Source organism: Ambystoma mexicanum, chromosome 9 (genome assembly GCF_040938575.1).
Source record: "Ambystoma mexicanum isolate Mex_15411 chromosome 9, UKY_AmexF1_1, whole genome shotgun sequence".
In the NCBI taxonomy this organism is placed as follows: domain Eukaryota; kingdom Metazoa; phylum Chordata; class Amphibia; order Caudata; family Ambystomatidae; genus Ambystoma; species Ambystoma mexicanum.
The window spans coordinates 593,020,080-593,046,240 of NC_090931.1; the positions used below are offsets into that span (position 1 = coordinate 593,020,080).

Sequence of the window (26,161 nt, forward strand, 5' to 3'; positions counted from 1 at the left end):
CAGTGTTTTCCTCCCCAGGTGAGGGCTCACCACATTCAGCAGATGGTGCACAAGTTTTAACATGCCCAGAGTCTCCCAGCATTCGAGTTCTTGAGGTTGCTCGGCCTCATGGCATCCTACACGAGGCCAGGTTGCGGATGAGATCTCTGCAATAGGCTCTCAAGCTCCAGTGGTCAGTCCTCCGGCAGGATGTCGGACCCCGTTCAGGTACCGCCCTCGGTCGCCCAGGACCTTCTGTGGTGGGCCGTAGAAGGCAATCTGAAGAGGGGGGCTCTGTTTTGGCCTGGCTGGAGGTGACGATCGTGACGGACGCGTCCTTCACGGGATGGGGAGATCATGCCAACGAGCTGACAGTCAGCCGTCGTTGGTCTCCATAGGAGTCCAGACTCCATATCAATCTGTGGGAGCTGAGGGCCGTCAGGCTTGCCCTGAAGGCTTTTCTGCCGACTGTGCGAGGAAAGAATGTCCTGATTCTGACGGACAACACAGTGGCCATGCACTACCTCAACAAAAAGGGGGGGGGGGGGGCAGGGTCATTTCCTCAGTGCAGGGAGGCGATGCAGCTCTGGTTCTGGGCCATCCAGCAGGAAATTTCGATCTCGGCAGTTCATCTGGCCGGAGACGAAAACGAGACAGTGGACGTTCTGAGCAGGCAGAGCGTGATCTCTCACGAGTGGGAGTTGGCTCAGGAGATTCTCCTGGAGATCTTCACCCTTTGGGGGACCCCTCAAGTGGATCTCTTCGCCTCCAGTGTCAACCAGAAGTGTGAAAGTTTCTGCTTGAGGGAATTTCCTCCAAGAGGAGCCTTAGGAGACGCGTTTGTGGTGGAGTGGTCCTTCCCACTGCTGTACACGTTTCCTCCAGTCCCCGTCATCCCGCAAGTGCTGCAGAGGTTATGGAGGTTTGGTTCCTAGATGATCCTCATTGCTCCGGCATGAACCCGGAGGACGTGGTACCCGGACCTTCTCGACTTGTCCATCTGCCCTCCACGTCGTCTTCCCTACCGAGATGATCTGCTCTCACGGGAGCGGGGGGGGGGGGTCAGGTTCTCCATGCAGAGGTCAGATCCCTCGACCTTCATGCTTGGCTTCTGAAAGGTTGAGGTGTAAGGATTTAGACCTCCCTGAAGACGTGATGGAGGTGTTGCTTTCGGCCAGACGGCCGGCGACGAAGTCCCTGTACTGTTGCCGTTGGAGAAAGTTCTGCGACTGGTGTAGGTTTCAGAATGTGGATCCTTTTTCATGTGACATTCCTGTGGTTCTGTCTTTTTTGCTTTCGTTGGCCCACAGGGGCCTGCAAGTGGGTACTGTTATAGGTTACCTGGCGGCGCGGTCTATATTTAAGCGCCGTCTGAGGAGTGTTTTTATTTTAAAATTCCTTAATTTCTCAGTTTCTCAACGGACTCACTAATGTGTTTCTGCCGTCACCTTTCCAGGTGCCTGGTTGGGATTTGAACCTTGTTCTGAAATTCCTTCGGTCACTTCCGCTCGTAGAGTGAGTGAGTTGCAGGCACTTTCAGTTAAGCCACCCTTCACTGTGTTTCATAAGGACAGCCTTAGAGTTCGCCCTTCCTTTCTTCCGAAGGTGGTGTCGGAATTTCATTTAAACCAGAAGGTTGTTTTCCGGCATTTTATCCTCCACATCCTGGTAAGGAAGAGGAGAGGCTCCATAGATTGGATCCTAGGAGAGCTTTAATTTTCTACATTTCACGCATGTCCCGGGTCAGAGTGGAGGATCAGCTCTTTATTGGTTACGCTGGAAGGCGTTTGGGACAAGCTGTGACTAAGCAGACTTTGTCTAGATGGATTATCTTGGCAATTTCTGAATGTTACCGCCTGGCGGGTAAGGACCCTTCGGTAGGCTTACGGGCCCATTCTACTAGGGGTATGGCTGCCTCTACTCCCCTGCAGAGGGGTGTTCCTATTCGTAACATCTGTGAAGCAGCACATGGGCTTCGGTCCATATTTTATGACACTACTCCCTAGATTCTATCCATGGGCAGGATCTGGCCTTTGGCAAGGCGGTCCTTTACTCTGAAATTTGTATGTATGTATGTATTTATTTTTTGTATAGCGCCGATAGCCTGTGGGCATCAGGGCGCTTAGGCAAACAACGAAAAACAAAACAATACAAATTTGATTGGACATTCTAAATCTCTATATTCTAAATTATTTTTCCCTCCTCCATACGTTGGTACTGCTTTGGGAGTCTGTCATAGATATGGAATATGTCAGAGGACCCAATCCCCTCGAAGAACAAGTTACTCTCTTACCTGATAACATTCTGTCGATGGGATGGTCCGACGATATATTCCATAACGCTCCCTCCCTACCTGCCCCGCTACAGAATTTCTTATGTGATTGCAGCTTACGTTTCCGCAAGGATTTCTGTGGTCATACTGGCAGTGGTTTGGTGCCACACGTTCTGGAGAAAAAACTACAACGGAGGCTACGGGCGTCGTGCGTCCTACTTATAACATCTGGTGATGTCGGCTCGACGGAGGCCCTCGAGGACGGCGTATCGACGTCATCGACGCATGACTCAGATGCTGAAAGATTTTCCAAAGCAGCCAGCTGTGGTGATTACTGTCATAGATATGGAATACGTCGTCGGACCATCCCATCGAAAGGACGTTACCAGGTAAGAGTAACTTGTTCTTTTAGCTTTCCAAATACAAATAAACTAAACGGAAAATGTAAGATTTGGTTTGTTTCAAGGTGTAAAGGGGAGAATGTCTGTCAAATATGCATTGCTGTTTCTTATCGATACTGGTATTTTTCTTTTTTGTCTTGTACGAATATTAGATTAGTCGACAGTTTCGCTCTTTACAGTTAACAATGTGTTATCAAGTTTGAAAATGCGTTGAATGTAAACATTTGAGAGACTGCAAAAAAAACAGGAGCAATGCTCTATTTAACCAAATGCTTGTTGTGCATGTATGGGTTCCTTGCTTTGTTACGCATGGACTCTGGTACTTTGATTAGGTTGTTTCCAAGCTTAGATTCTCTGGTGATCACCAGCCTATTAAGGAAGAATTAGAAATACATTAAACAAAGCTCTGCCACTACATTGTCATGTGCAAGTTAAATATGTCTAAAATAGTTGTGCCAGAAAACTGGGTATCTAATATTGTTCAATGTTCGATTTAAATTGCTGTGTCCACTCGTGCCTTTTTCAAATTACGAATTTGCTAAAATCATATTCTTTCATCCACAATTGTCTTCTTGTTTGTGCACAGAAAAAGGTTGATGCTATGTTGGACTACTAGTTTTAAAATCAAACTAGTAGTCCAACAAAGCAGAGACGCCAGTAACAATGGTCTTATTAACGTCCTCCTGTTTCACATTGTTTATGCTACTGTTTTACCCTGCTCTTAACAGACTCCTTTCTTATTCCCAGAAAAAGGCAGAAGAAGCGCATAAAATCTTAGAAGGACTCGGTCCAAAGGTTGAACTGGTAAGTTTTATTCTACATTACATCATGCCTATGGAGCCCAAGGGTCCTTTCAGTGTGTCTGCTGGCCAGCTGAAGGCATGTCATTGTTGAGACTAACAGGAAGCTGGGGATAAGGTAACTCTTGATGGACCTCGACCAGGATAAATGCACAGGGATAAACCTGCAATTAGTGCTTGTGGAATTTGAATTTGTTGGGTACAGCGATGCAGATAACTGGCAGGTATTGTCTGTGGGCAGAATGTTACAATGGGGAATATGCAATCGTGAGAGATGTACTGTGGTTGATGTAGAGCCCTATGTGGTGAACGAGATTGAGGGCATTCAAAACAGGTAACTTATTTAGAAACAACCTCAATGAAGTGTCAAGATGGCCTCTGGAACACACCAAATTGTGAAAGCCGTTTCAAGGATGCTTATTAAATGTTTTAATAAGGTGCAAGTCCGGGCCATCCCTCTTTCTCTCATCTCCTTCCACTCTAGCCCTTTCCTTTCTTCCCTAAATCTCATGTTTCACTAGAGATCTCGAACCCTGTTGTATGCTGGATGGCTAGTGATGATTGTACAAAGGAAATCCCCCTAACTCTTACTGTTAGATCTTGTAGATAGTGTCTAACCTGGGGTCTCCCAAGATGAATGGTCTCAAGATATTGTGCCTTCAAACATCCAGGTTTCTCTTGATATTTTATTCTCATGCTCTTGCATTCCTTGCCCTAAAATACTTCCTTTCTTTCATTTGCACCTTTTCTCCATTCTCTTGCTCCTGTCTTTCCCCCTTTCTGCTGTACTCTCAGCTGTTGCTACTCACATTTTCTACGCTCCTCTTCCTCTGATCTCCACTCTGCTACTCTTGTACTCTCCACTACTCTACCCCTACTTCTGTCATCCTTTCATAGGTTCACATTCCCCACTTATTCCTCTTGCACTTAACCTCAGCCACTCTCTTCCCTTAACATACACACATTCTATTGATTTATTTTGACATTTGTAAAGCGCACCTAAACCGAGGGCAACTGGGCGCTGGTAACAGAATAAGAAATGTACAGAGAGGAAAAATAAAAACGCGGTGAACTAGAACACATGACAATTGTACAGAAATGGAGGAGCGAGGTAACTTCATAAGGTTAGGGCTCTTGCCTGAAGAGACTGTTTTGAGGCCTTTGCGGCAGGACCAGAAGGAAGATTCTGATCTTAGGACGGGGCAGAAGATCGTTCCAGTGTTTTGCAGAACTGGGAAGCTGTTGCATGCAGAGGCGAGTGGGTAGCCCTGGTAGGTCTGCTGAGATTTGGAGAATTTGCTTAAGTAACTGGGCTGTTCATTAGATTTTCTGCATGGAGACAAATGTATTCAAAGCAATACTGTTTTGTTCTGTTTCCTTTACTCCTAACTCCTAAAAAAGGTTGACCTTCACTACAACAACCCTGACCTCCTGGCAGTAGTAACCCAACCTTTGGTATAAGTCTGTACTACACAGGTTGGTAGTGTGGACGAGTGAGGCTTATCTCAAGAGGGGTCAATGTGAGTTGTAGGGGAGTTACACAGAGGTTCAGTGACCAGTATCCAAGTAAACACTTAAACACAGGGTTTCTTGATAAAACAAGTATTAATGTATTTACCAGTCAGTAAACGTAAGCCTTCTTCAGAAGGGAGCACTGTAAAACACCACACAAATATACTTCAAAATTACACAATCTTAGTTCAGAATCAGTAAATACCCATTTGGGATGGCATACAGCAGAGACCTACACCCACAGGTGACTTCAATTGCTAGTGTGCTGTTGACATTAATCTATTACTGTTGCTCTTAAAAGGAAAAGATTATTAGAGCAAACAAGTTACCACAAATATTTCTTAAGCAGGCAAATACTTTCAGATCCCCCAATCCGAGTCATTCAGTTAAAACCGGCTAAGCCAAAGTCAATAGGCAAGAGTCTAGATGGGCTGAAGCACTTCTTTGAAGGTAAGTAGAAAAGTCTTTGCACAATGTTTCAGAAGTCTTTGAAGAAACACTTGTGAGTGGTAGAAGATGCAAGCAACTCTACAGCAAGAGATAAGTTCTCTTAGACTTTGTACAGTTCCTTTAAAGTGAAGAACAGATGCAGCAGATTGTTAGGCAACGTTTGAATGCAGTACCCTCTGGGAACACACAAACAACTATGACTACAGGTATAGGTAACCCAACCTTTGGTATAAGCTTGCACTACACAGTTTTGGTAGCGTGTCGAGCAGCTCGGCTTATCTCAAGAAGCGAAATGTGAGCTGTAGTGGAGGTACACATAGATTCACAGTTAAAACTCAATGTTTCTTGCATGAACAATTAATAATTTATCAGTCAGTTATAAAGCCTTCTTCAGAAGGGAGCAATAGAATAGTAACACACAAATATACTTCAACACTGTACACTTTGAGTTTCTGAATCAGACAAGGCCCTTTTGGGATGGCCCACAGACACAACCTACACCCACAGGTGACTTCAGTAACAAGGGTGCTGGAGACATTAATACCTTACTGTTGGCATTCAAAATACTAAGTAAAAGGCAAAGGTTATTAGAACACAAGAAATTACACATTTTCATAAGCAGGGCAAATACTTTCAAATAGCACTTAGTCATTCACTTAGTCATTCATTTCAATAGGCTAAGCCAAAGTCAATAGGCCAAAGTCTTTGTATAGGATGCAGCCCTTCAGGTAAGTACAAGGAAAAGTCTTTGCACAAGTTCTTAGGAGTCTTTGATAAAAATAACCACCAAATGTAGGGTCACAAGCTGATTAGACTTGTGAGTTGCAGAAGTACAAGCACTTCCACTGTAAGAGCTAAGTTCTCTTAGGCTGGATTTACAGTACCTTGGTAAAGAATAAAATATACAGCTGAAGACTTCTGTTCCTGTGCAGGTCTCACTGTTCCTGGACCTCAGTCGTGGGGACAAGAGGAAGCACATTGGGGGACTCCTGCACTGTACTGGCACAGTCAAAGTTGGCAACCGGCAAACTTTACTTTCAGTGGCTTTTTCGCCTTTCAGCTTCTTGTGGTACAGCAAATAGCAATAAGCGTGGTTCCTGGCCGTCAAGGTGGACTTTCCTCACATCGGAGGACCCACACTCGACTGGGCCGGGCGGGTCAGGCTTGGTCAGTCCTGCTTGGTGGAAGTCTGGAGGATCTTCCAAAAGCTTACTTGAGAAGTTAGACAAAAGGTAACCCCTCCAGCACCCTATTGTAAGAGGGTGTGTGCAGGATCTAGAAAGTTACAAATGTCAGTAAAGTCAATTTTGTTACTGCTCTGGGAAACAGTAGTTTATCCCAGAGAAGGTAGTTAAACCTTGGGAGATCTAAGACTTCTCTGTGTCACTGCACTAAAGGTGATGTGTGACACAATGTAAAAGATGATGCCTATGGAGTTTGTCAGGCTCCATTACCAAAAGAAACAGAGTATAAAAATCGCATTAAAATACCTGAGCGAGTAGGGGAAAAGGGTCTCACTCCCTCCATGTTTAAAAAAAAAAAAAGTCCTCAAAATCCAGCAAAGTTGGGGGGGGGTCTCTAAGGTAGAGGGAATTGGCACATTTCTGAGAATTCTCCCTAACACAAGTGTAGCCTTGGTTTTCACCGTCCATCACAAAAGGGGTATCTACACTGGATGGCATGAGGACTGAAATCAAAGTGGTGGTGGTGTGGGGGCGGGGTTTAGAGAAGATGCAGTGTGTGCAGGTGTTTGTCCCAATCACAATGGTGTGCAGCTCGGAATATTGTCGAGCTAATCCTTAGACTAGAATGGCTGGCAGGGAAGCAAACGAGAAACTTATTTGGTTTCCCCGACCAGTTATTGGGACCACAGGAACTTCGGGTCTGATTCTGATCAAATTCACATGCTGTGCATAGTCTCCCATCTAGTGTTGGGTAAAGATTATTGCATGTACTTCAAAGTTAAACGTACGGATCAACAGGGCGGTTATAGAGTTAAGTGCCCCTGGATTAATCGAAACGCTGGCGTTCCAGGCAAGCAGACTTCCTTGAAAAAGATAACATGGTGGGGGGAGGAGGGCCGTTTGGTATGTTGAAGTCTTGACTTGTAAAATGTAATTAAAAGGGCTATAGTCGGTACAAAAAATTATTTTCTGACTTGTTAAAACATCTCTTGCCCGTTTTCCAGTTTACACGATATTCTGGTCTATCAACATTGTGTAAGAATGTTCTTGACTAAGGCGGGGGAGAGGAAGTACACTCCTCATATCCATAATTGCAGAAAAGGGGCACAGTGGCTGTATTTTCATTTAGCAGTAACAAGTTTACTTACCTACTAATCTGCCCCACTAATGCAATATGTGTTTTAGTACAATAACTAGTAGTGGTATTAATAGTGCAATTAGTACCACTATCTGAAGTAGTACTTTTTAGTAGCCTTAGTAATACAATTGTAAATTGTCCTACCAGTTGTTACGCTCACCTGGTATCCACAGGGACACCACCCAGCCCTGGTTGGATGATTTGTACTCTCGAACCCTCTCCCGGTCCCTTGGTAAGGCCTCTGGTTAAAGATGGGTCTGCAATATTGGAGAGCTGGATTCAATACCAGATTGTCTTTGTTTTCCCACCTCCCTTGGCCTCAACTCCTTCCTCCCCCTTGGGCCTTCTCACCTTAATATTTTAAGAGGTGGATTCTCTGTCCTGCTCCTCGTGGCAGGGGCGCGTAGATGTGGGGGGCAAGCAGCGACCAAATTACTTCACTGGTGCAAGCCTCCTGTGGGAATCCAGGCCTGCTGTGACTCCGTAGGTTTGCTGCTTTACAGTCTTTATATGCAGTTCTTATGTTCCTCTTAGTTCGAATAATGTCTTGCTTCTTTCCTTTTAGGTATGGAAAGGTATTTTGGTGTTGTCCTGCAGTTTGAAGATGAGCAATGGCCGGTAGGCGAAAGCGCGGTGTGTGCGATGCTGTCCGGTGAGTAATGCGCAATGCGTGGCGCTGTTTCGCCTTTTATATTGCTAACATGTGTCTTTTGACTCCTTGCAGGTTGCGATGTTCCTCGCCGAGTGCCATAATGTTCCAGCAATGATATTGACCAGGAGATGACTACCCAGGTAAGAATTGTGTGGCTTTCTTCATTTGGGAGGAAACATGAGTAAACGCTTACTAATGCTGTCTTTCTTTCTCCTTTTTCCAGGTTATGGTATTCCAGGATGCATGCGGTGCCGGATGATGGAGTTCGTACCTTCAGGTGAGTGGAACTGAAGTCAGCAGTGGATTGAAGACAGGATACTGTTCCAGGTAAGTTTCATAGTGTTCTTTCTCTCTGCAGGTCCTTGATTTCAGGTAAACTGGCATCAAAGAACTGGACACGGTGAGCGTTACGCTGCCCACAGCAGAATAACTCAAAGCATGTTCTGCTGTTTGGGTGTGGTTTAAATAGTCTCAGGTAAAGTAGTCCAGGTAAAATAGTCCAGGCCTTCCACACAAAAAGTAGTCCAGGTAAAGTAGTCCCAGGCTTGCCACACCCAAAAAACTAGACCGCGTAGCTCACTTCCTTGTAACTGAGCTATGTGAGCGCCTCCATGTTGGCTGAATGCCCCAAGTTAAATAGTCCCATTCTAATACTGGTCTTCATGATGGTTATGAGCCTGGCGCCAAAGGCTCCAGGACTGACTCCAAGAGAATCTTGGATGAGGTTTTAAGGCCTTTGACTTGGCCCTAACTGGAAGGCTGACTTGTGAGTGAGAGCAAGGGGCAAAGGTCATGACACCAGTGGAGCTGCCAGTAGCAGTCCTAGTAATAGCAGTTATACAAGTAATGTTACTAGTAGGGATAAAGCTATGTTTAGTGATATTTGTAGTGCTTCTACTACTGCAAATAATGGCATATAAGTTGTTTTAATATTGCTCCTATCGTCATTCGTGGTAGCATTGCTATTACTGCGTATAGTAGTACCACCACCATTGGTGATAGTACTGCTACCACCACAAGTAGTAGTAATATTAATACTACACTAATGTTAATATTAAATGTCATTTATACGTGCACTAACGCCACCTGAGTGAGTGGTCCCCTGGTGCTCTAGCAGGTCTGAAAGGTAAGAGGGTGGGATGGATTAGTAGGGCATAGCGGGAAGAGGTAGAGCGACAGTTGTGATGTCCTGTAGACAGCTTCAGTTTGGTTTGCACTGCTCGCTCAGCATGGGTGCGATTTACAGATCGGTAGACTCCCATGTGCTGTTGTGCGGGACTATGGGAGGTTTTTGTTGGTGTAGTGAAGTGCATGCGGATTGCTGTGCCAGGATGTGGGTGCGTTTTTTTTGGCGTGTGATAGGTGTATGCAGAAGTTGAGGTTTTGGCGGTTGGGTTAGTGCGTTTTTTTTTTTTTTTTTTTTACCTCGCTGCTTCGGACATCTGTGTTAGGTTTCTCTGCCTGTGCTATGCAATGGGGCATTTTGTGGTCGGTCATGCTCTAGGTTTTGCGTATAGTGGTGGCTTGAGTGAGGAATTCGACCATCCGCAGGGTGGGTGTGCTCTCGCCTGGGCTTTTTTTGGAATTTTTTTAAAGAAATTGAATGATGGGAGATCAACCTCGGAAAATGTGTGGGGCTAAGCCGCACACATTTTCCTATGCTCACTGCACGATAAACCCATAGACCTGTGTACTCTGGGGGATACAGCATACAGGCACAGTCCTCCCTGTCACATTTAGTTGAAATGTGACACCCAGGAGCACATGAGGGCATCTCAAATGCGGAGGGCAAAACCTTCCTCCTGCAATGGCCAGCCTAATTAAATCTCAAAGGCTTCATGGATTCACTCAGCCCATTGTCCGTTCTGCTGGCGGCAGTGCATACTGATGCCTTAATTGATACAGGCATGCGAGAGGCCTGGTCGAAGAGCTGACAAAGGGGACAGGAAATCCAACACCTTTTTCATATGCATCTGTGTCAACATGAAATCGGCTCCCGCCCCTTAGTATCAAGACCAGTGAACTGTCATGTCTGGGACAACGGTTTACTGTAGGCAACCCGCACTGGGGCCCATTTGGCTTTACGGGAGCGGAGTCCCTCTTTTGGTAGATCTGAAGACTTTGCAAGGACAACAGGGACTCATTTGGACCCTGGCTTAAGGTACAGTCTACCTTACAGCTTGCATCAGTGAAGGAAGGCCAGGATTTCAAAGAGGGGAAGCAAGATCCCCCAACCTGAACCTCTCCCAGGGAACAGAGGGAGATACTGAACCCAGAGGACCCTGTAGCAGTTCCAGAACCAGTACCCAGCGTCGACAAGTGCTTCAGACCCGCCAACCAGCGGCGAGACAACGATTCCTGACCCAGAGCTGCCGTGTAGGCCAGCCAGCAGCTGTCCATCTACCCTTATTCACCGAACTGCCTGTCGCCTGATACCCGTAGCGGTCTCCCGTCCTGAACTGTCGCTGAAGCTGCAAAGTTCCCTGAAACGGACTCGACCCTGTTGAGCACTAAGAACTTCTACAAGCACAAGGCACATTGTGGTTCTGTTCCCCTGGTCCTTCTCCAAAGGCCCCTAGTGACATTTTACGACCCAATGCTCCCTTTGTACTGAGACCAAGTAATCTTGAACATTGTGATTAATTAGTTTACTGAGTACCCTCCTGTCAGTATTTAGAGTGCATCCCCTTTACTTCTTGAAACTGTCTGTCCTCTGTATTCCTTTACAGGGTGGGTTTTATATTTTGTAGTGTGCTAGAACTGTCAGTTGTGATAATAATAAAGTATACAACCTTGACTGGACAGTCCCTTTTTATAATTGGGTAATTGTCGAATACCTACATTTCACTTAATACCATTTCCCTGAATGAGAAGTTTTCAACGTTTTTTTTTTTCTCTTCAAATTTGTTTGGGTAAGTGGTTACATTTTAAAACCTAGATGGGGTGGGGTAAGGGTATAGGGTACGGTAGGGGGAGGTAGGGGGGGGAACATCTCCCCCCGCATAATAACAATTTGAAGAAAGAAATTCGAAGATTTCACATTAGGAGAAATGGATTAGGTGAAATAACATACATCCAATAATTGTATTTTCGCGTTGTTGCAACTAGCCAACGATCCACGACCTTTCAGAGATGAGCCTACCGTTCCGTCCACATTAGCAAAATTGGACAAGGTTTATAATTGACTTGTATTTCCAATCTGTTCGGATCCTTTCTGGTGTACTAGAGGTGTGGCGCTAATTGATGGTTTAGAAACCGATTTTCTTCCTTGGACCTCTGGTGCCTCGGAGGTTTGTCTCTGAAACTGTCTAGCGGTCTGTGGGCAAGAAGGAGGTGAAGGTCTCCCCCCACCCAACCCCCACTCGTGGGTGGAGTGGGTATGATTCGAAGGGTTTGCTCTAAGGTTGTCAATGGGTGTGCCTGCTATTGCCTCCGTAGGTTTCTAGGGCGGGGTCCCCACCTTTCGAGAACCAGGCACTCTAAGGCCTTCTGGTGTGTCTGCTGCTTTGTCTGCAGCTTTGGTGCCTGTCCCTTAGGTGATCCCCCAACCTGAGGGCTTTGTTGGGAATGGGTCTTTCCTGCTCTCCCTCCCTTGCTTCTTCCTTCCATGTACGCTTGTTGAGTCATGTTCTATTTCCGGTAGTGTTTGTTTTTACTGGTCGTTCCCGTCTGGTTCTGAGGTGAAGAGCCAAGTTTTAAGTATTTCCCTTCGTATTGCGTATTTCTTTTGGGAGGGTGTTCCAAGTGTTTGCTGTCAGGTGGGAGAAGGACGATCTCCCATGTTTTTTTCTTGTTCATGGTTTTGGTATCGAGCGGATGTCGTTGCATTATCTGAGTGTTCTTGTCGGTAGGTAAATGCATGAGTGTAATTTTAGGGGGGGACAGGGGTGTTTGTCCCCCCCAACTTTCATGGCACACCATTTTGTCCTCATTCATTTGGCTGGGGCACATTTTCTTCAGATGTCAAGTCCCTCCTCCCCCAACATTTTCAGAAAAGTTACTCCACTGGGTAAATGGTTATTCAGGAATTCTGCTCCTTGGCCTTGGATTGGTCTGTGCGTTATGTACATTGTTTTGAACGTGATGCGTTGTTTCATAGACAGACAATGTAGCATTTTTAGCACTGCAGTGATGTGGTCTCTTCGTGGTAGTCAGAGGAGAAGTCTTGGCGCTGCATTTTGGATACGTTGCAGTTTATTTGGTAGAAGGTCCAGTGTTCCGAGTTAGGCTATAGGCATATTCTATTCTGGACATGATGAGGGCGATGATGGTCAGTGTTTTATGAGTGAAGGAGAGGAATGGTAGGATCCTTGTTAGCATGTGTAGGAGGAAGAAGCATTTCTTGATTAGTGGGTTTACTTGTGGTTCTAGTGTTAGTTCATTGTCCATTAGGACTCAAAGGTTCTTGACTGTTTACAACGGTGTGGTGCTGTTTCTAGTTCCGTGGACCATGAAATGTAATCGTTATTTTCCTAGATTTTGGGTATAACCATGATTTCTATCTTACCTTGGGTTGAGTTTGAGGCGGTTTGTGTTCATTCATTCATAGAGTTCTTTTAGACAGTCTTCCAGTGTTGTATTCTCTTCTTGTGCATCTTCGATTTTGTAGTTTATTTGTGTGCCTCCGTAGTTGTAGCACATTAGGCTGTGTCTTTTGATGAGTTTGATTATTGGAGTCAGATATTGAAGAGCACTGGGGATAGGAGCAATCCTTGCGGTACTCCACAGTTGGTGTCCTGTGGAGTGTCTTTGAAAGGTTTTATCCAGACTGTTTCCATTCTATCAGTTAGGAATGATTTAATCCAGAGCAGCGCTAAACTGGTTATTCCTATTTCTTTGAGACTATTAATAGTACACATTATATTGCTAATGCGGTTTGTATTAAAAACACAGCTTCTTTTAGTTGTAGCACTAGTACTGAAGTCCTTAAGACTGCTTCTAGCAGTGCTGCTACCGATAGCACTACTTGAAGTAGTACTCGTATTACCTTCCTAAGCTACTGGTAGTATGTATTGGTGTCAATGTAGCTACTAATAGTGTTAGTATTAGTAGTACTACTTCTACTTCTGATAGTGTTACTGGTAGTAGTACTAGTTCTAAAAGTATTGCTATTGGTAGTAACAATCTTATTTATACTAATAGTGCTACTACTGATGTTATCTGGTCTTGTACCACACACTGCTGCCCCTAGTGTGGTGTCTTGGCACTCTGCTGGATCTGCAACAGAAGGAGAGTTGGGGGACAGGGGGGTTAGTGGACACGAGAGGGACAAGCGCTTTGATGCCCTGTTGGCAGCTTCAGTTCAGAGAAAACTGTCACTGAGCATTGGTGAGGTTTTGGTTGGTAAACGTCATGTGGTATTGAGGTATAATTGTGCATGGGTGCTTTGTGTGTACTTATGTTTCTTTTCAAGTTGGGAACTGAGCTGTTTTAAGAGAATTCAGTAGGGTTGTCATTGTTCCCCAGAGTATAATCTTCTCTGCGTATTAGTATATTTACTAACTCGATTGGTTAATCTGCAGGCTATGCAAACTGGGATAGCCCGCAGATACAATGCAGCCTGTAAACTTCGCAGCCACATACCTATGCTGCACATTACTGCCCGGAAAAGAAGTTGCAGCCGCCTAAATCATCCACCAGAATCCCATTCCGCACCTGCAATTGTTAATCTTCTGCCTTGCTGTGCAACAAGTGCCTGACGTGGTCCTAACCCCTCACGGAATCTATCCAAACAACTGCTTTCTTTTCTGTCAATGCTTTCCTCATGCGCCCACACCACATTCAACACTAGCAACCAGCTGCCCGTTGGGCTTTCCAGAAGACCCGTGTATGCTCAAGAAAATACTAACCGCCACCTGTGCAGGTAATGTCGCTCGCGCAATCCTTAACCGCTCACTCACCTCAGGATCCTTCCCGAAAGTCCTAAAAACATCCTACACCAAACCCATTCAAAAGTGATGCTTGACCCACTTCTTCCCCAAAACTACCGACCTATTTCCAATACGCTTTACATCGGCAAACTAATTGCACAGCTTACAAACAGCTTGGCCAACTTGCTGAATCCAATAACCTCCTAGACCCAGCACAATCTGGTTTCAGACCACTATGGGTAACAGAAGCCTCGCTGGTCTCCATGTGGGATGACCTAAAAAGAACAGCTGACGCAGACGGCTGCGCGGTTCTCATCCTTCTAGACCTTTCCGCAGCTATCAATACCATCGATCACATGATTCTATTCGACCGACTACAAACACTAGGAATCAAAAACACAGCCCTGTCGTGGATCTCTTCCTTCATCTTTAACCGGTTGCAAATCATACACCTTGACCAACTCACATCCATATCCCGTCCAATTTGCAAAGGTCTTACACAAGGAGCATCCACATCACAGCTAATGTTCAACCTCCACATACAACCCATTCCTGCAATCATCCGTACAACCTTACCTGCTTCAACTACGCGGACGATATCCAGATCATCCTCAAAATCCCAAATATCGAAGGATCCGGAAGCCCTGACCTGTCATCGTGCCTCTCTGATATTGATCATCTGATGATGACCAACCATCTCATCCTCAACCCTGGGAAAACCGTTATCCTACTCTGCGGGAAAACCTCTCTCATCCCCCAACCAATCCCTTGGTCCGAATCCCTAGGACAAGCACCAGCACCCTCAAACATGGTAAAAAACCTTGGATGCAAATTCCGACTAAAATCTATCCCTCACCCAACACACAACCAGCGTATCCAAAACCGGTTTCTTTCACCTGCGGATTCCCCTACCTCACCTAACCCCACCGCTTCTCAGCTATCAACTTAACCATCCTCTCCCGTCTGGACTATGCAAACTGCCTTCACCTAGGAGCCCCTGCATCCCAACTACAGAAACTCCAAAGAATCCAAAATGCGGCAGCACGCCTGCTCATTAACCTCCCCGCCAGAGAACACATTAGACCTACACTGAGAGCCCTCCACTGGCTCCCTATTGCTCGACTCACCATCTTCAAAGCCATGTATCTTCCTGGTTGTGGGAGTTAATTATCATGCGTATCACCCATCATGCAATCCACAACACTGGCCCTAAATTCGTGCGAGACAAAAATGTCCCTTATTCAACCTTCCAGGAATCTCAGATCTTGCAATGCATTTCGCCTAGTGATCCCAACGCATAGCTCCATTACACTTGGCGGCTCCTCCTTCTCCGTCCAAGCGCTGATCATCTGGAATTCCATCCCCCTACACATTTGCAACATGGAAAACCACCTGAAATTCAGAAAGGCCCTTAAAACCTGTCTCTTTCCAATACGCTTCTAAACCACTGCACCCTGTGAATACTCAATTAATAACCTCCTCCGATCTTAACTCAGGGGCCAGCAGTAGTTTCACCTGACAGACCACCACTCTTCGCTCAACAACACTGCACGCCGTCTAGAACTCCAGGTAAGCCAGCTGCTTTCCTTGTGGCTCTACTGATCCACCATCATCCCACCCACAATAACATTCCAACCCTATAGCACCCGAGCTAAACCAGCAGCCTTGGCTGTGGCTACACTCTCCTCACAATCACTGCGAAACCCTGCCCAGCAGTCCACATGAGATACAACTTCGAGATAAGGCTTCTGGCTAGCAGTCGCACATCAACTGTTCACTGCCTCTGTTAACCCGCAACACTCACCCTGGGAAGCTCCCACCACTAGCAACACCCTCCACAACCCTATTCCCTAAGCTAGGTCCAATAAGCCCTCAATGACTCATGGATACTTCCTATATAACCGGCTGTAACCCACGGCTTTTCATGCCTAGGCCCCCCTCCACCTATATGAATCGAGGGGCAGCACCCTCCGTCTGCTCGTTTTATATGGAGACCCCCAGCACTGCAAAACAGAGGCCGCCTGCCGACCATAGAGGTTTCTCAATTTAGGCACAGCCTCGCTTGGCTTACTATATGACACATACTGTAGGGGGACACCCGGGACTTGCCATTCAAGGATTCTCTTCTTAGCCCTGTACTCAATTGCATCGTCTGGTTTAGGCCTCTTTCCCACTATACAGGACTCTCGAATCCAGCTATGCTTAGGCGTTGTTCTTAAATTTCACTGTTCGATGTAGGCCTTTCTCCCAATATACAGGACTCGCGAATCTACAGTACGTATAGCTTGCACCACTAGTTTGGACACAGGCCGCAGGCACGGCCAAGCATCCATGCATGATAGAGTATGCCTACGGCTAAGCACATCCGGCCTAGTGCACATGTAGCCGTCCAGAATGAAACACCTGATGTACCGCAACACCTCTACCACTAGCACGCAGCAACCACCACCGGAAAGGAATTTGGTATAGCTGACCCACATAAACTCTCTCAAAAATAGCAATCTATCTCTAACCCTCAACAACACCCACCTATGTGTCTGACCTCTCTAGTGCTGCTTAGGCCACTAAGTCCTAGAACGGCAACATGCACACATGCATTCAACCAAGGAAAAAAGCGCATTGAGGCCACACAAGTGTTGAAAGAGTGCTATATAAAAAACAAATACAATACTAGCAATAGCTTATCTGACTTATTGCTGTGCGAACATACCCAACGTGGCCCAGCCCCATCACGGAAGCTAACAAAATGGAAGCTTTTTTTGTTGTTGATCCATAACAATGAAAAACAAACACTGCAACACAAAGAAACAAAAGTAAGTGAACATTATGGAGTGCCCACCTGCGGAATGTTAATACACTTGTTTTTGTGGTTTAAATGAATCAATATTATATTTACATGCTTAACTACTAACTCTGCCCCTACATTCCCTGCCTGATCAAAATAAAGAAATAACTGCTCACATATGCAGTTGCTTTCACCAATTAAATACTCCACCCCCCACTGATAATTAACTCCCACAACCAGAAAAACACCTGTAGAAGGATAGCAACTCCTACTTTCTGTATAGATGTTTATTCCTGACAATGCTACCCTTTCCACCCTGCAACCCTTTTCCCAATAAAGATGTATTTCTGCAGCATTAATAAGTTGTTTTTTTCTTATTTAATAAAATACTGAGGGTGTTCGAAGAGCTTTATAAACCTGAAGCTCGAGCCGTACCGGGTGTTATGGTCCCTCCTTCCTCGTTAAGGCTCTCGTGTTATGTGCCCTCGCTACAGGACTATAAAGCTATAGCATTCATTTTAACTTGGGTTCAGCCCTTGCACAATGACAACTTCAGCACAGAGACGTCTGCCACCCAGTGGGTATTACAGGTCATGGAAATATCGCATGTGTTAAGCAGAGAGAGTTCACCTGGCTTTGACATTGGCTGTGTTGCTACGTTGCTTGAGACAATCCGTGATTAAGTAGAGAGGAGAGGATTTCCTAGATTCCATACTTGCATTGTCCGGTGTAAGCTGCTGGAATCAAAGCATACACTGTGCTAAAAAACTAACCAGGTTTTTCAGAGGTTTCTTTGGGGGGGTCAGTGGAGGGGGGGGGCGAGAGGGAAAAGACCAAGAATACCACGTTACATTATGGTACACAGTTTACGGGCTGGCAACTTTGGTTACCCTGTCCTAGAGAATTATGATGGGGGTGGGGGGATCCTATTGAAGAAATACGCCTTTTTATTTTCACTGTATTCTATGAATGGTCTATATTCTGCAGGAAAAATGCCTGATTTGGTTACAAAGTTACCTTCTATTGAGGCTACTAGGAATGCACTTGCATCATGGATTGTGTATAATTGTCAAATTTACGGATAAACTATGGGGGCTACTATTTGGCATAATCTAGGTTTGCAATTTGGAAATTAGACTTTGTGTTGGCGCAGTTGGATTGAGAGGGGTCTTTAGTCAGTGACGTTTGGCATGATGGTAGGTTGATATCCTTTGCTTCTCTAAGTCGCAGCTTCGACCTAGGCAAAAGAGAATTTAGGAGATCTACTGCTTTGGAAGCTCTATTGTCAGAACGACCAGGGATGTTGGATGGTCCAATGAGGACTGAACCAGCGGTTTGTGATTTATTTAAATCTCTGCCACGTATGGTCTCCTCCTTCCTTGGAATTATGCCTATGCAGGATTCACATGCAGTTTCAGGGGTAAGATTGAAGGGGGGGCATGGATTGAGGAGTTAGGAGGGGACATCTCTGGCAAGGAATGGGTGTTGGACTATTGAAGGCAGGCACAAGGTCAAAGATGGAATTGAGCCTCTGCTATACCGATCAAAGAATATTAGGTCGTCTATATTGGACTCCGGTACATATGCATGGGTTAGGTATGCAAGGTGGAGAGACTTGTTGGGGTAGAGACACTCTTATTACTCATGTTGTGGGGCTGCCTCAGGGTTGTGGATTTTTGGAAAGAAGTGTGGGACAGGTTAGTTCTAGTAGTTCTGGAAGTTGGATTGATAGCGCTCTAATGGTGACTTGTAAACAAGGAAGAAACCGATGTTAGAGGGTTGGCTGTCAGATTTACAGACCTTATCCAGCTACGACAAGTACATGATGCAGCAACAGAATCGAGAAGATATTATTTGGACTTGTGGATACCATTTAAGGAGATGTATGGTTGAGGGCAGGCTCTTGAATGATTTGTGGAGGGGAGGGGAGGGGTAGTGTTGAGTTTGGTTACTAATGTCGGTGTGGAGAGTTGTGTAGTGTCTTGTTATCTTCTGTGTCTTCACTGGTCTTTACTCATTCTACATGGGGAAGGTTGTATATAGGTGTTTCAAGATAAAATCATTTGTAAGAAGTTTTTTCTTATGAACAGTAGCTTTTTTCAAAATTGTTGTTGAGGTAGTTTGTGCAATTTATTAATGTATATATCCTTGTTTGTAAACTGACTGTTTTTATTGGAAAATACAAATAAAGAGTTAAAAACAAAAAGAAATAGACTCGGGTATTCACTGTTGTGGGAAATTACATCTAGATTCAGAGCATGCACGGTGTTGCAAACACCTAGATTAAAAGTGTACACTGTTGTGCTGTAATACACCTATATTGGAGGCGTATATTGCTAAGACTATGTCGGGAATACCCTAGATTTACTGCATGCACCGAGTTGTGAACACTTAGATTCAAAGCATAGATTGTGTGGCAATATATGCTGTGCTGAAATGCACCTCGATGTAGTAGTAGTGAGACTTTATTCAGCCTTTTCCACTGTAATGTTACACAAAATACTTTTTAGAATAAACTACAACCGTACATTAGACTTTGAATTTAAATATTAACCACAAAGACACACAACCAATTAAAATGTACAAATGGCTGAATTTCAAGTAAAACATTTCCTACTCAAGCACTCGAAAGCAGCATTAATATATTCACATAAGTCAAACAAAGCAGCTATCAGTACGAGACCAGATGAACTGCATTGCCTCAAATAGTTGTAGCATTATTACAATTACAATGACGCAACCACCACCACCTCAAAACCAACAGCTTACAATGTTAATTACAAGAATTCAGAGTGTAGATTGTGTTGGGAATACACCAAGGTTCAAGGTATACAATGTGTTGAAAGTACACCTGTTTTTCAAAGCTGACACCATTAGGAATATACCTAGATTCTGAAACTGCGTTGTGTAGAAAATACACCTAGATTCAAATGATACTGTGGTGAAGCTACACCGATCTTGAAAGCCTATACTGTGTTGGGAATATACCTAGATTCAAAGTATAGACTGTTGTGAATACACCTATATTCAGAGCATGCACTATGTGATATAAATACTATTACTAATATTAGCACTACTACTTCTGGTATGAGTACTATTGGTGGGGCAGGTTTCGTAGGTTATGGAGTGCTGTAATGTTTTGGCTGTTTTGAGTATCAATGTTCTAGTGGTGAGGGAGATATACTGGGGTGAGGGAAGGTGTTTGACGAGTTAGACAGATTTATGGAGTTTTGATATTGTTTTTCTAATTAGCTTTTACCACTCGATGAAAAGAATTAAATGTGCAAACAAGCTGTTTATGAACGGACAGTGTGTACCTATAATATTGCTTGGAAAGATGAATGTCTAAAGTAGGACTTAAAGATTGCTGTACCACTGTCCGAGGCATCTCACAAGCAAACTTTAAGTAATGATAACCTATTGCGAATAAAGCCACATCTCTAAAGCAGAGATTTAATAACCTATTGCTTTCAATTCACACAAATATCAAGGAGACCTTTCTACTCTGATCCAATGTGTTTTTTAAAGTGCAGTGTCTGTGCAGGATCTACAACTGTGGGCGAGCACATGGTTGCACAGTTTTCTTGTGTATTTGCTGGACTGCTGTTTAAATTGTTTTGCACCTTTGTATTATAAATCCTTATACAATGTTGGTAAGCCATTTTTGACCCATTCATTTTCAGCCACTTTACAACCAGCCTTCGGATACCAAGGTCTATCATGAAAACATCAAAACGTAAGTCTATCGTTTTTGGTTTCATTGAGGGGGCTTTTTAATGACATTTTTAGTGTGATATCTTGCCACAGTTTGTGTTTTGGGTTTTTCATGTGAACAGGTGTATGTTGAGGGGCTTTTGGGATGTGGCAACATGACCACCATAACAGTCACCTAGAGTCTGGCTTGTTAGGAAGAAAGTGATCTATTGTGCACTCACCCAGGGTTTACAACCCATGGTGTGTGGAAGGAAAAGGAAATACCGGGCAAAATAAGAGGATGGTAAAGAAGGTGAAGAATGACGGACAATAGGTGGAGAATGCTGGGATAAGAGTGAATGTATTTGTACATGTTGAGCCTTTTGGTTGGATCATGCGTCAGTTATGCTGAAGATATAATATATATGAATAGGTTCAGTTCAAACTAAATTATCTGCCACGCTGTTTAAATGGAAATTATTTAATCTTACTGCGTTTGGCTGCTTGATGGGCTCAAACCACCTATTTGGACTGGTAGAGGCTTTTGACCAGGTATGTTGATATAAGACCATTAGATTTGGAGTGTAATTCCAACGGAAGTGCCAGGTCTGGGCCAGAAGTGACCCGTTCAAGAATGAACCATGTGGAAGTCTGAATGTGGTTGGAGAACATATGGGAGGGTAAGGGTATGCTGCTCTGTTAATGTTCCTGGCGATGCTGCAAGCCTGACATTATAGTGAGTAAGACTTCTTGACTGAAATCAAAAAAGATATCCTTGAAGGCTATGGTTCGTTATTAGCTCTGTAGTTCTGGATGGAGTTATACAATAGGAATGAGTGACACGAACGGGGGAGAACATGGTTTTCCTGTCTCATTAAGAGTTCATAATAGTAGATAAACTCCTATCCTTAAGAATCCTTAAGGTTGTTCCTTCATAGCAGTAACTGACTGATAAGAACTTCCTATTTATACATTGATACTTTGAAGATCTTCCTAAAATAGCGAATGCATAAGAGCAGAACGTTTATCTCTGACAGGTTGTTGGGGAGAATTCTCAGAAATGTGGTAATTCCCTCCACCTTAGATACTCCCAGCAACTTTGCTGGATTTTGAGGACTTGATTTTTTTCAACCTGGAGAGAGTGAGACCCTTTCCCCACTGTCTAATGTATTTTATTGTGATTTTTGAACACTGTTCCTTTTGGTTGTGGAGTCTGACAAACTCCATAGGCATCATCTTTTACATTGTGTCACACAGCACCTTCAGCGCAGTGGCAGAGGGAAGTCTTTCAGATTTCCCAAAGATTTGAATCCCTTCTCTTGGCTAAACTACTGTTTCCAAGAGCAGTAAAGTGAAATTGACTTTGCTTACATTTTGTAACTTTCTAGACCCAGCACCCACTATCTTACGATAGGGTGCTGGAGGGATTACCTAGTATCCCCTTTGTCTAGCTTCTCATGTAACATTTTTTATGTTAGCCTTTCCTCACTGAATGGCTGGTGTCAGTGGTCTCGTTTTAACTACCGTGGTGTGCATTTACCGTGGGCTGCGTTCGCAGCTTCAGTAAAGCACCCAAGGGTGCAATTTTTTGTCAAAATGGCCCCTGTCTTCTTTTTTGCCATTTCCTTGTGGAAAGGTCCTTCTTGAGATTTACTCTGCGCGCCAAAATAGGTTTGTTCCCATTGTTCGCTTTGCCTTTGGCAGGATTCACAAGTGTGGGGTCTGGGGTAGGCAGGAAGTGATGGAGTTGCCCGAAACCCCCTGTGTTGGGTCTCCTAGGAGACCCAAATGCATTCTGTGGTGATTGGCCGGCTAACTGTCCGGCAAGGACAGCCATCCTGCTGGGTGATTGACAGCTAGGCTGGAATTAATGGGAGAGAACTGAATAAAAGGCAAGGCTTTTGGCTTGGAAGGCAGTCGACCACTGGACCTTTGGTTTGCCCGTGGAAGCCCTGCTGCAGTGCCGAAACACCAAGTTCGCATCGACAGAGAAGCCCCTGCAAGGACGTCTTCTCCTTGAGTTGGTAGGACCAATAAACTCCAAAGTAAGCCACCTGGACATCCATCTCGGAGCTGGTTGAATTTCCAGAGTTGCTGGCATATAGCCCGGGACCATATAGCCAGGGAGAGGAATACCAGATTGTGTGCATTTCTTTTAAGCTGGCCTAGAGCGCCAGGAAGATATTCTGGTCTCCCAGGAAGCAGGACTGACACAGCCTGAGCCCCCTCAAGAGTGTGGGACCCCCAGAAGCAAGGAAAGTCCATCTCGACTGACAGGAACCGGGTTGTTGCTATTTGTGGTAGACACGAGGAGCTGAAACACTGAACAGCCACTGAAAGTGAAGTTTGCGGGTTGCGAGTTTTGCCCGTCCCAGTTCAGGAGTCCCCCTACATCCTCCCTCTTGTACCAACGACTGAGGCCAGGAACAGTGAGATCTGCAGAGATGCACAGGAACAGGTGTCATCTGCTGCATCTTTTCTTCATTTTAAAGGTACTGTACAAAGTCTTTGGGAACTTGGCTCTTGTTGTAGAGTTGCTTGCATCTTCTCCTAGTCACAAGTCTCATCGGCTTGTGGCCATGCATTCGATTCGTCTTTTCTTCAGAGTCTTCTAAAACGTTGTGCAAAGACTTCCTACTTACCTACAAAGAAGTGCTTCAGCTTACATAGACTTTGGCCAATTGACTTTGGCTTAGCCTCTTCCACTGAAAGATTTATTGGAGGATCTGAAAGTATTTGTCTGCTTAAGAATATTTGTGGTCTCTTGTTTGTTCTAAATAATCTTCTCCTTTGACTTATTACTATCTGATCCTAAATTTAACAGTGATATATTAATGTCCCTAGCAACTAGCAATCGAGGTCACCTCAGGTAGTGTCTGTGGGCCATCCCAAAAGGGTATCTACTGATTTAGAGATATTAAGAGTGTGTGTATTTCATGAAGTGTATTTGAGTGTTACTATTATATTGCTCCCTTCTGAAGAAGGCTTATTCTAACTGACTGATAAATACATTAATAATTGTTTATTCATGAAACCTTAAGTGTAAGAGTTTATTTGATACTTGTAACTGTAAATCTCTGTGTAACTCCACTACAACTCACATTGACCCCTCTTGAGATAATCCTGGCTGCTCAACACGCTACCGAAACTGTGTAGTACAAGCTTATACCAAAGGTTGGGTTTCCTATACCTGTAGTCAGAGTTGTTTGTAGTGTTCCCAGAGGGTACTGCATACAAACCTTGCCTAACACCTAGAAAAGGACTTATTGAACTTGTTAGTGACATTTTGCTTATTTGAAAATAACCTTTCCTTTGGACTTTAAGTTTGTCATGCAGAGTCACTTCTTTGGGGTCTTCAGAGAATTCAGGCACCAGTGGATGGTGGGGTCTGAAACCAGCCTCCACTGAGGTCCCCTGGGTAGAGTAACCCTGGGAAAAGCATCAGCTTAGAATTTGTTTCTATATTTCTTTCCAGAGTAGGTTAGTGACTGGTCAGTTTAGGTTTTTGACCAAGGCCCTGGCAAGCACCCTTTGTATTGCTTTTTAGCTTGGGGGATTCCTCTTTGTGATAGGGGCTAAACAAGGTTATTCTTTAAGTTTACTAATAAAGGTCCGTTGGAATCATGTCTTCATGTACTTCTCATATATTTGAATTACCACGCTATACTGGTGCCCCTGCTGGCCGGGTTCTGACTGAGAAAACCCAACCAAGGTGGATTATCCTCAGCAACTCGGAATGCTACAATCTGGCTGGAAAGGTTGTGCCTGAAGGTCACACAGCTTATTCTACCTAATGGGTGGCTTCCACCTCTTCTTTACAGATGCAGAGTCCCTGTCTTGGTTATCTGCAGAGCTGCAACATGGGCTTCTCTGCACACGTTTTGCAATGGCATTACTGCTACAATATCCTTTCGGGACAGGACGACTGTATCCGAGGGCGGTCTAAACAGATTTCAGGTCTTGGTGGTGTCCTTTTGCTGTCCTCCCTCCTGCAGATCCACGTACCGCTATGGGCGTCAACCCTAGATGAGGAATTTGTGGGAGGAAGGAATTTATTAGATCAGCAAATTACGTACTGTTTAGGAAAGATTTCTCGTTACTGAACCTTCCCTTCCATTTCTATGGACCCCCAAACTTGTTGCTTTAAATGTTTGTATCTGACATGCACTTTTTACAATGCAGTGCGAAGCCTTAAGCTTCACTTCTGTCTTTCGCTCATCTGTTATGGGGAAACCGACATTTCCTTCAGGCTGTCGGTAGTTGGAAACATTGTTTCTCCTAGTCTTGTTAGCTGGTTACTAATTTTAGTAACATCATTTGTGGTCACCTTTATCATTGTACAATGCATGTTAGAATGCAGTACAATGGGGCAACCTTTTTGATTTACACTCAGAGGATTTTTGGTTACACTAGATGTTCTAAATGGACAAACTCATTGCAGCAGTGACTTTTTACCATTATGGTACTTTTTGACTTTGCCTTACCGTGTTTACCACGTTTGGCTACTAACTGTAGTTACTGTTCAAACATGCCCATGCCACACGATTATTCGCTTGTCCTTTGGCCATCTCGTCTTTCAGCCTTCTTCCTGGCCTGTAAGGCCAGGAAAATCCTTATATGGACTTCCAGTGACCGGGAAAGCAGATGCCTCTGGCAGGCTACTGGAGCCAGTGTCTGGGTGGAATGAATGTGTTTTGCTGCCAGTGGTCCTGATTGGACCATTGCTGGTTTCTGTGTGTGTGGGGCAGATCTATTATTGGCTAGTGGAGGCTGCCGCTCTTAACTGGCTTTTAGGATAAGAGGACCCCTACACCCACTTTAGTGAGATCCTGGAAGAAAATGAAGGAGCCAAGACACCTGTCCAGCTGCAAGACCAGCAATGTAACCGGAGACCCGTTGGAAGATGGTTTGGCAACCAACTTCTGTCCTGTGAGTGCCCTGTCTTGAAGGTGATCTCCAGCAGTACTGCGAAGGAGCTTCGACCCTTGGAGCGGAAGGAACCTCCATTCTCGACGTTAGCTCTGAGTCTTGCAAAGAAGAGCCTTCGGCAGTGCCCCAGGACAGCCCTGTAGTGTACCGTGCTGCTGACATCACAGTTCTGAGTTGAGCCTAAACTTGGGGCACCCTCAGCTTGCCCTACAAGACTTACCTGTGCAGACTTTAGCGGTCCTAGCATTGAGAGGACAACGAGATAGGAGGGAAAGTCTGACCACGGCAAGTTGAATCCTTTTGGGTCACCGTGCATCGGTGGCCGTCTTCCGAAACTGCTTACCTGCGTCCATTCCTGTCCTGAGGGGCCCTGCATTGGGCTTGGCTGCATTCTTCCACTGAGAGTCCTTGCACCTGCATCAGACACCGACCGGAGAGCTGCTCAAACCTGCAACCCCTGGGGATCAAGGGCTGACGGCGAGAATAGCGACCTCGG

The 26,161-nt window shown here is 44.8% G+C and overlaps 1 protein-coding gene across 7 annotated transcripts in view; it reads left to right on the forward strand.

Annotated features, from left to right (window-relative positions):
- Positions 1–26,161, forward strand: part of NCOR1 (nuclear receptor corepressor 1) — a 2,268,409-nt gene that overhangs the window by 302,237 nt on the left and 1,940,011 nt on the right. For all 7 annotated transcript variants that reach the window (XM_069615218.1, XM_069615220.1, XM_069615222.1 and 4 more), the window contains exons 7-8: positions 3,400–3,456; positions 20,727–20,779. In XM_069615218.1, coding sequence (XP_069471319.1) covers positions 3,400–3,456; positions 20,727–20,779 — 110 coding nt within the window. The remainder of the gene's footprint in view (positions 1–3,399; positions 3,457–20,726; positions 20,780–26,161) is intronic.